The following is a 14,380-nucleotide window of genomic DNA, read 5'->3' as shown; positions in this document are numbered from 1 at the left end:
TATCGGCCATGCCATTAAATTTCCACGACAGACCCAACAGTTTTATTTTTAAGGTAAGTATATAGTAAGTTAATCTTACTAAAACCCTAATGTTTAGTATTAATGATTATAGATGAAAATGTTCATCTGTTGTTTATAAGAAGTTGAGAAGATTAATGTCAGTAGTCTATAGTGCTCCAGTAGTGTTCTTCCTTCCAAAGAATTGGTTCGAAATTTGACTGTCTTTTCAAGCCAGAGGCATTGGTTCAGAATCAAAATTAAATTTGTTTCCGAGTCTATAGAATTTTAGAATATGTAAACTACAGTGATTTTGTGGAAGGTCTTAAGAGAACATCTCATTATTTAAACTCCAGCTGCTCAGAGCCCCAACTTTTAGAAGCCCCAATTGTCCAAAAATAGATTCTGAAAACTAGAGAGAAAAAATAAGATTTTTGCTGGCAATATTTTTTTATTTCTCTTTTGTTTCAGTTTATCTATATAATTTACCTTGGTCTTTTTTTCCTTTGCTAGGTGGTGTTACTATATTTGTGGCCTTATATGATTATGAAGCTAGAACTACAGAAGATCTTTCATTTAAGAAGGGTGAAAGATTTCAAATAATTAACAATACGTAAGTGTTGAGTATTCTGAGAGGGAGAAATACAGACAGACACTTTTTCTTTACATTGAAACTTATAAGCTAGTTTATGATCTGGAGATAAAGCATGACAGGGTATGGGTCTCTGACCTCTGTGCTGGATAGATTTAGTTCCTTGAGACACATGACATAATACTGCCTATAGAAGTTACTACTTCTACAAATTGTGCTGCTGTGGTTCAGCCATAAAGAGTAGAGATTTAAGAATGAAGAGTTGTAGCTAATAAAAAAAAAATTTTAAAAAAATGAAGAGTTACTGAGGGGGCATATGCAAGTATATTACTTTAAAAAATCTTTTATAAAGAAAATTCTTTGTTCCTATTTAAGTATACAGATGATTTGAAGATCTTTTCTTTTTTCTAAAAAACAAAAGTCAAAAAGTTGAATAAGAAACTTTTGTACTCCCAAATGGACCAAATTAAGTTGCTTTTTCCTTATGTAACTCTCAAGACTTTCTGTCATTTAGTGATCCACATAGAAAATTTGATACTTGTTTTGGAAAACCAATCCCATAATTTCATTAGCAAGCTTAACAATCACTTATAACTTCTTGAAATATATACTTATGGTCCCTTTGATTCCAGTCATGTTTCCCTCTATCTTTGTTTCCATCTGTTACCAGTTATTGTTCCAGAATGTAAAATATGATCATGACTGTCTTGCTTTAAAATCCTTAAGTAGCTACCTGTAGTCATCAAAAAAAAAAAAAAAAAAAAAAAAAAACATAAGTAGCCATCGTTCCCTGAGGATTTATTATGTGTTTCTTCAAATCCTTTTTAACTCTACCAATCAGCCATTCTGTAGTAGGTGGAATTTTCTAAGTACACTAGAGTTTCTTGCCCTTTCCATGCCTTCACACATACTACTTTTTTCTGGAGTGACTGTTTCTCCATTCTCCTCCTTCTCTCCCTTTTTCTGTCCCTTCCTTTGTGCTGGAAATTGAACCCAGGGCCTCCTGTATATTAGACAAGTGTTCTAACATTTATGTTCTACAACCCATGTCCTGCTATATTGTTTCTATTAGGTATTCACATAGCACCCTATGCAGACTTCAGTCCCAGCTCCTAGGGAACTTTTAATTTGTCACTTAGCTTGTCATTCTTTTAGGTCAGTAGTTCTCAACCTGGGGCAAAATTATCTGGGAGATATTTGGCAATGGCTGGAAATATTTTTGGTTGTCATCAGGGTGTTGCTACTGTCATCTACGAAGTAGAGGCCAGTGATATTGGTAAACATCCTACTATGCATGCAGCAAAGATTTATCAAATCCAAAATGTCAGTATTATTGAGGCTGCAAAACCCCACTCTAGACTGAGTTATTTAAATTTAAGGACTGTCTTTTTACCTTTTTTCCACACATCCTGAGTGACATCTATCACTCAGTAGGTATTCAGTTCATATGAATCATGATTGCTTATCAGGATCAAATACAATTCTGTTTGTATGTTTCAAAATAATTAACGTACTAGAAAACCAAAAACCAAATGTACGAGTTTGTAAATTTTTGAATTACCAAAGGGCTTTCCATTTCAGTTTTTGAGAGCAAAATCAATGAATATTTTTAAAATTTTGGTCTAAAAAATACATTTAATCTTTTTTAAAAATTTTTTTTTTTTTTTTTGGTCAGTGGTGCCTCACACATGCTAGGCAAGCGCTCTGCCAATGAGCCACAACCCTATCCCTACATTTAATTTTAAGTAGTGAATGCCATGTACATCATCCTTATTAGAGACTAATATTTGTTCTTTTCATATTACTTTTGTAACAGTCAAGGTTTTTATACCACAAACCATATAGTTCTCATATTCTGAATTGTGACTTAATTTGAGTATATTGAATTATTTTTAGATAACATTTTTCTAGAAATTGAGCTTTTTACTATTGTTTATTATTAATTGCTTTTCTACAAGGAGTGCTCATGCCTCATAATTTTTTTTCTAAAATGACTAAAACAAGAACATTACAATTTTGTGTACTGTTAAAAAGAAAAGCATTCAACAACAAAAAAGAACTATTGATATGTGCTAAAACATAGATTAACCTTGAAAAAAATATATGCTGAGTGAAAAGCCAGTCACAAAAGACCACATAAATCATTCCATTTATATGAAATGCCCACAATATTCATATCCATAGAGATGGACAGCAGTTAAGTGGTTGCCAATACTTATAAGTATTGGGGTTACTCATAAGTATTGGGGTTCTTTTTGTGGTGGTAAAAAATATTCTAAAATTTATTATGTAATGGCTATACAGCTCTATGAATATATTAAAAACCACTAAGTTTGTACCTTAAATTGGGGAGTATTATGGTAAGCAAATTATCTCAAGCTCTTAAGAAATTCAGCCAAAGATGAATAATTTGAAAGTTTATTCAAAACTACTTAGTTCAGTATAGTTTATTGTCTTAGCTTGAAAGAATTATGAAGAGGAAAAAAAGATACTATAATTGAATTTTTAGTATATGGTGTTTGGGGCTTTTGTTGTTGATTTATTGTAGTAGTATCTAATTATACTTTTGCTTAGTCTTAATTTCCTTAATTCATTTAACTTATTTTTAAAATGTTCTTTTACAATGTTGAGTTTAATTCTTGATCAAGTGAATGCATAAGTAGAAAAATGGAAGTTATATTTCTCATTTACTTGAAATAAGAAAGCGCAATATATTATACGTTGTGGTAATTGTTGTTTTATGTGTTTCAGGGAAGGAGACTGGTGGGAAGCAAGATCAATTGCTACAGGAAAGAATGGTTACATCCCTAGCAATTATGTAGCGCCTGCAGATTCCATTCAGGCAGAAGAGTATGGCAGTACTTCATATTTTATTGATTATTTTGATTTTTAAAATGTTTTAATGCACATTCTACTTAGCCACAATTTTACACACACACAATTACGTACCAGTCTTAATACAGCTAATGTATCATTAATAGATGTTACTTGAGAATTCATAATTAATGCTGTAATATCTGCTTAGATTGGTATCCTGAGTAAATCTTAATTAATCATATTTTTATGCCTTGTCTTTTTCCTTTAGTTTTCCACTTAGTTTTTAAAATTATCTAGCCCTTTTCATATTCTGCAGACTTTCTTCAAAATTTACCTCAGAGAGGAGATTGTTTCAGTGTTTAACTTCTTGATTTAGGTATTTGCATTGTGGTTATGTAGGACAGTATCCTTGTCTTCTACAAAGCATACACTGAAGTATTTAGGGTAATGATTCAGCATTTTGGCAACATTCAGTCAGTTCAAAGGGGAAAAAAGATGTAAACACATGCACCCAACATATAAAGGAAGGTGGGAAATAAAGAATATAACAAAGTAAAATATTAACAGCTGGGGAACTTGGGAGTTCTGTGTACTATTCTTACAACTTCTAAAATGTTAGAAGTCAGTTTCAATGACATATTACTTTTTTGGTCCAACTAGTTTTTCTGGGATCCATAAATAATAACCTCTTTTTCATATTACAACAGTTAACACAGTGTCTTGCATATAGCTAGGGGTTATCAATACTTGTTTGTTTCATTAACATTTGCCTCAATAACTGTTTTTACTATAACATTTGTTACTTTTGTTCTTTTGCCTTCTTTACTGTTCTGTGAGTCTTTTCATAGCAAAGATTGTCATTTTTATTCATTAAACTTTATTAAATCAAACTCATATGAAATTAGAGTTCCTCATAATTTGAGTATTATATACTTAGAGCTTATCAATACAGGTGATCACATGTTATCAGAGAACAACTTCTGTTCTTCCTACCTGTATGTGTCACTGACAGAAAAGATCTGTTATTTGCTGTCTTTCTCCATTTGCTGTTTCCGTGACTGCCAGGTAGAGTTCCAGTGACATGTTGAGTAGTCAGTACATGGAAATACTATTAGATATTTTAACAGTGATATTTGTAAATTCTTCTTTAATAAATAAAAAATTATGTTTTACTATATCCTAAGCATGTTCTGTAGCTATTCTTTGTCATCTCTCCTATCCCATTTCACTCTTATTTATTTGTGAATATAATTTTTCTGACCTTCAAACCTTCCCAACTCAAAACATCATTAATTTTTTTCTAGATGGTATTTTGGCAAAATGGGGAGAAAAGATGCTGAAAGATTACTTTTGAATCCTGGCAATCAACGAGGCATATTCTTAGTAAGAGAAAGTGAAACCACTAAAGGTATGATTACTATTATATTAATATAAAATTTTGTTTGTCCAGTATTTTAAGAAAGATATAATAAGCATTTATTTTCTTCCTCCCAGGTGCTTATTCCCTCTCTATTCGTGATTGGGATGAAGTAAGGGGTGACAATGTGAAACACTACAAAATTAGGAAACTTGACAATGGTGGCTACTATATAACAACCAGAGCACAATTTGACACTCTGCAGAAATTGGTGAAACACTACACAGGTAAAAATTATTTCCTCATGCTCTGTTGTATGAGAACGAAATTCATGTCCTCATCTCTCTTAAGGGTTAGCATACTACTACTTTATACACAGTATGTGCCCAGTGTATGTTAGTATTCTAGTTTTAAAATGAGAATAGGTAGTTCTTAGTATCTGAATTGGGTTATTGGATAGTGTGCTAAAATCAGACTGTCGTTGAAATTTTTATATCTTACAAGCATAGTTTTTACAGTGGAGTTCCATTTCATAATGTACAAATACATTTTGAGGCTGGGTGCAGTGGCACATGCCTTAAATCCCAGCAGCTCCAGAGACTGAGACCAGGAGGATAGTGGGTTCATAGCCAGCCTCAGCCAAGAGCGAGGCATTAAACAACTCAGTGAGACCCTGTCTCTAAATAAAATACAAAATAGGGTGTGTCTCAGTGGTTGAGTGTCCCTGAGTTCAATGCCCAGTTCCCCCTCCCCCAAAATATATTATGAAAATAAATGAAAAATATAAAAGCAAATATTTTATTTATAAACACAGGTAAGTAGCTAAAGCTAAACACTTTGACACAAAAAGCTGTATCACATATCCTCTTGGATTACCTTCCCCTTCAGCGGCTGATCTCCTAAGATTTCCTAGAATATAAACCCAATAAAATATGGTCTGAAGGTATATTTTTCTTAGAAGATTAACCTGTGGCAACTATAGATATTCTTGTCTTTCAAAGATTTTGGAAATATTCAATTGAGTCTTGTGTCTCAGAATTTTTCATTATCAATTCATTATGTAAATACATCTAAGTCTTTAAATGATTAGTACTGGAGGAGGGAAAGTTTCCATGGTAATATCTTCTTCAATGACAGGTAACTATAAACTGAGTCTACCAAGTCAATCAGCAGTCTTGACATCAATCAAATATGTTACCAAGCAGTGCCAACACATAATTGCCCTTGCTAGAATAGAAAATTTGTGTGGTTGGTAACCATTCTCGATGAGAATGGGAGGAAACATGTCTTATTTACAATAAGAAAGACTGTATGAGAAAGATGCACAGATCAAGCCATTATAAATCTGAAGTTCCTTACATTTGTGGCTCTCTTATTCAAAATTCAGTTCACTAAGTGATTTTTTTCCTGCTGGGAACAGTGGTGTGCATAGCTGTAATCCCCATGGCTTGGGAGGCTGAGGCAGGAGGATTGCTGGTTTAAAGCCACCCTCAGCAATTTATTATGGCCTTAAGCAATTTAGCAAGACCTTGTTTCAGAATATAAAAGGGCTAGGGATGTGACTCAGTGGTAAAGTGCTGGGTTCAATCTCCAGGAAAAAAACAAAACAAAAAGAAATAACAATTAATAAAAGCATTCTCTTAGGGATCAAATAAATCCCATTTGTTAAATCAGAAATTTGGAGGTAGACAGACCTGGCTTTGAATCCCATCACTTACTAACTGTGGGACCTTGAGAAAGTTTCCTAAATTTCCCAAGCTTCATTTTTATGAGCGATTTATAAAGAGCCAAATTAACACAATAGCTAGAGCATAAGTATTCAGTAAACAATAACATAAAAATATATTTAACAAAATGTTTCACTTCTTATATGTGAGTTTTTTTTTTTTTTTGCTTCTTGTAGACAACTTCCTTTTTGTTTTTAGAGAAAAACTGATGACAGTTTTTCTATAATTTATGAGCCCTTTTTAAGCATTTATATACTCTGTAGCTTAATTTTTATACATAATTCATTTTACATTGTAGTTTTATTCGTTTATCTAGAACATGCTGATGGTTTATGCCACAAGTTAACAACCGTGTGTCCAACTGTGAAACCCCAGACTCAAGGTCTAGCAAAGGATGCTTGGGAAATCCCTCGAGAATCTTTGCGACTAGAGGTTAAACTAGGACAAGGATGTTTTGGTGAAGTGTGGATGGGTAAGAAGCCTGAATTTTTGGTTTTTGTCAATTTTTAGCCACAGATTAAAGTGCCACAATTTTATTACAAAAATATATATACAATATTAAATATGTAATATAATTGCTATTCATTGAAATTTGTTCTAAAATCCCTTAAAATATTGATTAAAATAGTAAGAGGTATTGTTTCTCTAGGAACATGGAATGGAACCACAAAAGTAGCAATCAAAACACTAAAACCAGGTACAATGATGCCAGAAGCTTTTCTTCAAGAAGCTCAGATAATGAAAAAATTAAGACATGATAAACTTGTTCCACTCTATGCTGTTGTTTCTGAAGAACCAATTTACATTGTCACTGAATTTATGTCAAAAGGTAAGTGTATATTAGTGTCTCTTGGAATATTCATGTTGGTAACTTCTTTACAAAAGAATCATTCATTTCAGTTTTTATACAAGTGGAGTCTAATTGCATAGTACTTTCTAATTTATGATTATTTTTGGAAGCATTTGAAAAGAGAAATGGGACACTTTGGTTTTGTTGTTGTTGTTTGCTAGTCTGGGGATTGAACTCGGGAATGCTCTACTACTAGAGTTATATTACCAGCACACCCCCCCCACACACACACCCTTTTTTCTTTTATTTTCTTTCTTTCTCTGTCTCTCTCTCTTTTTTTTTTTTTAATTGAGACAGGGTTTCACTAAGTTGTCCAGGCTGGCCTTGAACTTGCCATCCTCCTGTCTGAGCCTCCCAAATTGCTAGGATTACAGGCATGTGCCACCATGCCCCAAAAAATGTGACACTTTGTTAATGAAATAGTGGTTAGTTCCAGTTATTCCGGAGGATTTACAAAGTTGTAAAGGATGACTAGGCAGTTTGAATTTATTTTGAAAGTAGGTGTTTTTTTTTTTTTTAAATATGTTTTTTAGTTGTAGATGGACACTCAGCACCACATAAAAATAAATGAAAGTAGATTTGACTGAAGGAAAAAACAAAATATACAACAAAATATGCAAACTGAGTTAAAATGATAAAATCAGATTGATATTCAGGTAGTACTAAAGCAAAGAAAAAAGGTAAAATTAAAGGAAATTTGTTTTAATGTAAACACAGTCTGTATACTCAGGACTCCTAGAAACTTCTTTTCTCCACTACTGTCAACTGCAGTTTCTCCATCTTTCAAACACAGACCACAAGGTGAGATCTTCTGTAACAGAGCTAGTTATGGCCAAGAAAAAGAGAAAAGAAAGTTGATGTTCTTTCCTCTTCATCCCTAGGCTACTGATGCTTTAGAAGAAGGACCAGTAAATCTGCAAGTATGCTTACTGGCTCAATTTTTACCCATTTGAATTTGATCTTTTTTTTTTTTCTTTTAAGTTGTAGATGGACACAATATTTTTATTTTATTTATGTATTTTCATGTGGTGCTGAGGATTGAACCCAGTGCCTCACACGTGCTAGCAAGCACTCTACCACTAAGCCATAACCCCAGCCCTTGATCTATTTTTTAAGTTATTTTATTTTTTTACTCTCTTGAGTCAAACTAAATAACTGCACGGGTTATGTTACCCTCTCCATAGTCTACCTTGACCAATGATATAGTTCCCTCTAGTGGTAACAAGGGCAACAACAAGATACATATTTGCTATAGGAATTTTTTTTTTTCTCAAAAGGGACTGAAACAAACTGACATAGCCTGTTAATTGATAGTCAAAACATACCTAAACCCAATAATTCATGGCTCTCTTTGGGAAGAGTTTCTACTGTAAACAGCTTCCAAGTATACCTTTTCAAAGAGTACTCTGGTTGAACTAGAAGACAAAGGAGAAAGGGATAAGGAAGAAATTTAAACCAAGACATTGCTAACAAAAGAAATATAATGGAAGTAAAGCTAATGGTTCATTTATCTCTGTATTACTTTACAAATTATTTAATTTTGAGAACATGTTAAAATTCTGTGTTGTCAGATCACTAGTTTAGGATTATTTCTAGGTAAGAGGTTAAGAATACAAGATAACAAAAGTCCTTTCTAGTTTTAAAACTCAGAAATTCCCCATTTTGGTTTTTAGCTTAGCAGTTGGCCCCTATAATACATCCAGACTCATTGCCTTATGTGCTCCAGTGTAAACCCACTGTTTTGGACAGATAGATTTTTTTCATTCCTTATTTCCATTACTTGGAATTTCTTTTTCCTATCTCCTGGCCATTTGTTACATTCAGTTGTAATTTCTCTTTGTCTCCTTGAGCTTGGAGCCATTCCTCTGACTTTCTGTTTCACAGCATTGTTATTTAAGAAAACAATACAATTTTATGTTTTATAAAATAAATCTTAGTTTGGATTTGTCTGATGGTTTCTCTTTACTAAATTGAAGCATGTCTATGTTTTTAACTAGTGATAGAGGCAACAAATAGACATTTCTTCCTGGCTTTTCACTTTGCTGTATTCATAGTATTTTGCTGTTCCATTATAATTTCTGCTAAAATTAAGAGACATTGGTCAAGCCAGCACTTCCACAGCAGCTCATTTAGCTGCCTTTATTTAGTTATAACCATATCTGAATTCTTGAATCATATTGATTTAAAATGTTATATTTTTTAAGGGCTGTGGCTGTGGCTCAGTGATAGAGTGTTTGCCTGGTACATGTGAGGCTTTGGGTTCGATCCTCAGAACCACATAAAAATAAATAAAATAAAGTCCATCAACAACTGAAAAAGTATTTTTTAAAAAATATATTTTGGGGTATAAAACTTAGAATCTTGATCAAAGCAGGAAAGAATGACACCAATTTGATGACATTTTCTGTAGGGAAAGGGAAAATGGTACATTTTTCCTTTTTTTCATGTGTTATAAAGAGATAATAAATTTCAGTTTAGGGGTCTTTTCTAGAATCTTTGAGGTAATTATTCAGAAATTTCAAAACTACAAAAGAAACTTTTTAAAATAAAAAGTTGAGAAATTTTGTTAGAGTTTGGTTATTTGGGGGTAGAGGAATATTTATGTCAATCTTAATGTAAAATCTACTTATTTTCCATGGATATTTCACTGTCTCTTACAGGAAGTTTATTAGATTTCCTTAAGGAAGGAGATGGAAAATATTTGAAGCTTCCACAGCTGGTCGATATGGCTGCTCAGGTATTTGCATATAGATATATCAACTTGAATTGAAAGTTAACATTTAAAATGTAGAATAATCTTACCTAAATAATACAGTTTATGTAGAAAAGTAAAGGAATTTTAGAACAGAAAGGAACGTTGGAGATAATCCAGCGTGAGCTCCTAGTATTACAAATAATATAGTATCTAAAGACCAGAGGGATTTAAAATTTACAAAACTTGTTCATAGCAGAACATATTAAAACTAGCTATGGAACTCCCAGTTCAGTGCTATCCCATATAGTATGACCGTTTAGAAAGCGTTTTCACAGATACAAAATCTATTTATATTTCAACAGATAAATCTGAGAAAATTAAAATGGCTGGGCATGGTAGCTCATGTCTGTAATCCCAGTAACTCCCAAGGCTGAGGCAGGAAGATTACAAGATCCAGGCCAGCCTTCGCAATTTAGTGAACCTCTCAGCAACTTAGTGAGACCCTGTCTCGAAATGAAAAAATTAAAAGGATTCAGGGAATGTAGCTCAGTGGTAAATTGCCCTGGGTTAAATCTCCAGTACAAAAAAAAAAGCAAGAAAATTAAAATGGATGAGTGCTCTTCCAAAGAAAATATTAGAAATCTAAAGTGTATGCTGAATTTTTTATTTACTATGGTCCTAAACAAGAATTAAAATGGTAATATGCTATTAAGAATGAGTCTTTTGAGCTGGGGTTATGGCTCAGTGGTAGAGCGCTCGCCTAGCACGTGTAAGGCCCTGGGTTCAATCCTTAGCACCACATAAAAATAAATAAATAAAGGTACTGTGTCCATCTACAACTTTAAAAAAAAAAAAAGTAAAAAACATCTAAATATCATGCTCCTTACAAAAAAAATATATATATTAAAAAAAAAAAAGAATGAGTCTCTTTAGGCTAGACAGAGTAGTACACACATAATCCCATTGAATCAGGAGGCCGAGGCAGGAAGATCACAAGTTTAAAGCCAACCTCAAAAGCTTAGGGAGACCCAATCTCAAAATAAAAGGGTCTAGGGATTGTAGCTCAATGGTTAATATGCACTCCTGGATTCAGTCCCTGGTACAAAAAAAAAAAAAAAAATCTTTTTTAACTCTTCTGAATTTTTTGTTTTATTAAAGTGTAATGTTTCTAATCAGATATGTTATAGGTGTTTGAAGGGCCTTTTATTGAACTCAGTTGACATAACTGGTAATGCAGCTTTTACTTCTCAGTGAGCTTCCACATGGCCACAGAATCTGGCAGTTTAGAGGAACTTTATACAGAGGAACTATACATATAACACTGGCATATGCCAGGCCATGAGGTTAAAACTTCTGGATACTCTGTGTTAGGGTATTTTTTTTTTTTAAGTCAGGTACATGTTTTAGGTTTTAGGAGCCATATACAATCTCTGTCAGACCCCATCCTCCTCCTCCTTACAACTCTTTAAAAATACAAAAACCATTTTTAGTTCTCTGGCAATATAAAAACAGATTGCAGGCCACCGTTAGGCTGCAAGCTCGTTTACTGTTTTCCACCTGTGCTTACAGGACAGGCTGTGCCTGATGTGAACTTTGATAGACTTTTATCCAGAAGTTCTAAATAACCCTGTGTCTTATCTTTTCTCCCAACCACTGACACAGGAAGACATTAGGACATTGAGCTGCTAATGGTTACTGGATACACTGAGTGGTGCCCTCAAAAAAGGTGTTAGATTTTTGGTGGGTTTTTTGGTGGTTGTGCTGGGGATGTGTCCAATTTTTAAAAGCTGGATTTAGCCTGCTTTTTTATTATAGTGTTTTCTATTTTACCTACTAGCTCCTAAGTAATATGCCTGTTACTATCATCTCCTTTTGAGATATATGATTTTCCAGTGATCTATTAAACATTAACCAAAATTATCTTCTCCCTGGTTCCTTCTGCATCATGTTTTGTATGTATCTGTTTTTTCCTTTCCAAGATTGCTGATGGTATGGCATATATTGAAAGAATGAACTATATTCACCGAGATCTTCGAGCTGCTAATATTCTTGTAGGAGAAAATCTTGTGTGCAAAATAGCAGATTTTGGTTTAGCAAGATTAATTGAAGACAATGAATACACAGCAAGACAAGGTAAGAGTACTTTTATTTAAATGCTTGTAATCTATTGTCTTTTGTTTTTTTTCTCACTTAAAACTCTTTTTAATATGCAGTTTTATGGAGTAAGAATAATTACAGGTCCTCTCAGAAGAGTCACAAAAACATTGATTTTATTCATAAAATTATATATAATGAATACTGCTGTGATTTTTTTTTAAAGAGAGAGAATTTTTTTTTAATATTTATTTTTCAGTTTTCAGCAGACACAACATCTTTGTTTGTATGTGGTGCTGAGGATCGAACCCGGGCTGCACGCATGCCAGGCGAGCGCGCTACCGCTTGAGCCACATCCCCAGCCCTACTGCTGTGATTTTTTGATAGTTATTTCCTGCAAGGATTTGGCTAGGTGTTCTTTGCATTTGAAGTATAATTAATAATAGCTTCTTTACATTTATTTTAGCATATCAACAAATAAATTTTTTTTTAAAAATTTCTTTCTTTTCTTTAACAAACTTCATGAATTTTGAAACTCTTACCTTAGCTTAATGGTTCTCAATCAAGGGACAGTCACTCTCCAGCCCCAAGAGACATCCAACAATGTCTGTAGACATTTTTGGCTGTTACAATGTGGAGGCTGCTATTGGCATCTAGTGAGTAGAGGCCAGGCCTCTAAACATCTTGTACTGTACAGGACCCCCAATAGCATCTTTTAATAAGACCTTTGTGATTGTACTAGTGAAAACTGATCTTCTGTTTGCCAAACAATCTAAAGAACTTATTTTATACTGCTATGCATACATGTATAAGTAACTTCAAGATACCCATAAACTTATTAACATTATAACATTAACATTATTAACATTATAAATTCATGTTTTAATGTACCCATAATGATTAGTATAATGCCTGTGCATAAAAGTATGCACTAAATATTGGAGTAAATTAATGTGAGCTTTTAAAAGTGATGGCACAATAAAATTTTCCAGAAATATATTATAAAATTGAAAAGAAACTATGGTTGAAAATCAGTAGCCATTAGAATCTAATAAAATATTCCTTTATCAGCACATAATTAGAAGAACTGCTGGGTGCCAGACTGAACTTAAAAGTTACAAATTTTATGATCCATATTTTTTACTTACTAGAGCCTCTACCTGTATTTTCTTGAATGATGTTCTGTTCCTTCCACTAACTTCCTTTTTTAAATCAGTACTATAAGGAAGAAATGTGATTCATTTTAATATAAATTTCAAAAATTAAAGAGTTTTCCTCATGTCTCTTCTATTGTTAGAATTTGACACTGATGATGTATATAGTAAGGATATTGACAAAGGATTAGCACTGCTTTTACTATAGTTACAAAAGTAGATTTTTAAAAAATTATTTATTTGTTTGTTTTTGTGCTAGGGATTGAACTCATGGCTTTGTGCATGCAAGGCAAGCACTCTGCTAACTGAGCTGTATCCCCAGCCCACAAAGACACAAAGATAGACTTTTAATAAACAGTTAAACAAGATTGCCAATATGTTTTTAGGTGCAAAATTTCCAATCAAATGGACGGCTCCTGAAGCTGCACTGTATGGTCGATTTACAATAAAGTCTGACGTGTGGTCATTCGGAATTCTACAGACAGAATTGGTAACAAAGGGGAGAGTGCCATATCCAGGCAAGTTTGCATCTCATTTGCTCTTGGTTATCCCATCGGTGGCTTTTTTTTTAAAACTAGAGATTGAACCTGGAAGTGCTTAACCACTGAACCACATCCCCAGCCCTTTTTATTTTTTGAGATAGGATCTTGCTAAGTTGCTTAGTGCCTCAGCCTCCCAAGCCTCTTGGATTATAGGCATGCACCACCACACCCAGCCCATCACGACTTTAATAGGAGTATGTCAGGAGCTGAAACATAAAGGGAGGATCTTTATTTCTCCTTTTCCAAGTCCCCATCTGTTTATTTTGGCATTGGATGGACAGCAACCATAAGAGTCACAATCCTGAGATAGGGCAGGGGAGGTGTGCCTGAGGTCCATCTTAGCTTTCTCCTTAGAATGTTTTCCACAAGTGCCTTTTATCCATACCATTATCTCAGATCAGAAGCATATCACAAATATCCTGCTGTACCCCAGGTAATTGTTCTTTTCTATTAGTGTGATTGATGTATTTTTGTATATATTTGCCCTATTTTCTTCAATAGACTTTTTTGACAATAAATGTATCTGTCATTACTAAAGGAGAAAAAATTAAAATG

The 14,380-nt window shown here is 33.4% G+C and overlaps 1 protein-coding gene across 3 annotated transcripts in view; it reads left to right on the top strand.

The window, feature by feature from the left end:
- Nucleotides 1-14,380, top strand: part of Yes1 (YES proto-oncogene 1, Src family tyrosine kinase) — a 66,435-nt gene that overhangs the window by 46,881 nt on the left and 5,174 nt on the right. For all 3 annotated transcript variants that reach the window (XM_077792163.1, XM_077792164.1, XM_077792162.1), the window contains exons 3-11: nucleotides 511-610; nucleotides 3,341-3,439; nucleotides 4,711-4,814; nucleotides 4,901-5,050; nucleotides 6,807-6,962; nucleotides 7,140-7,319; nucleotides 10,001-10,077; nucleotides 12,015-12,168; nucleotides 13,670-13,801. In XM_077792163.1, coding sequence (XP_077648289.1) covers nucleotides 511-610; nucleotides 3,341-3,439; nucleotides 4,711-4,814; nucleotides 4,901-5,050; nucleotides 6,807-6,962; nucleotides 7,140-7,319; nucleotides 10,001-10,077; nucleotides 12,015-12,168; nucleotides 13,670-13,801 — 1,152 coding nt within the window. The remainder of the gene's footprint in view (nucleotides 1-510; nucleotides 611-3,340; nucleotides 3,440-4,710; nucleotides 4,815-4,900; nucleotides 5,051-6,806; nucleotides 6,963-7,139; nucleotides 7,320-10,000; nucleotides 10,078-12,014; nucleotides 12,169-13,669; nucleotides 13,802-14,380) is intronic.

The sequence above is a fragment of the Urocitellus parryii genome, chromosome 13 (assembly GCF_045843805.1).
Source record: "Urocitellus parryii isolate mUroPar1 chromosome 13, mUroPar1.hap1, whole genome shotgun sequence".
NCBI lineage: Eukaryota > Metazoa > Chordata > Mammalia > Rodentia > Sciuridae > Urocitellus > Urocitellus parryii.
Note: the sequence above shows the minus strand (reverse complement) of the source record. Positions and strands in the feature narration are given on the sequence as shown.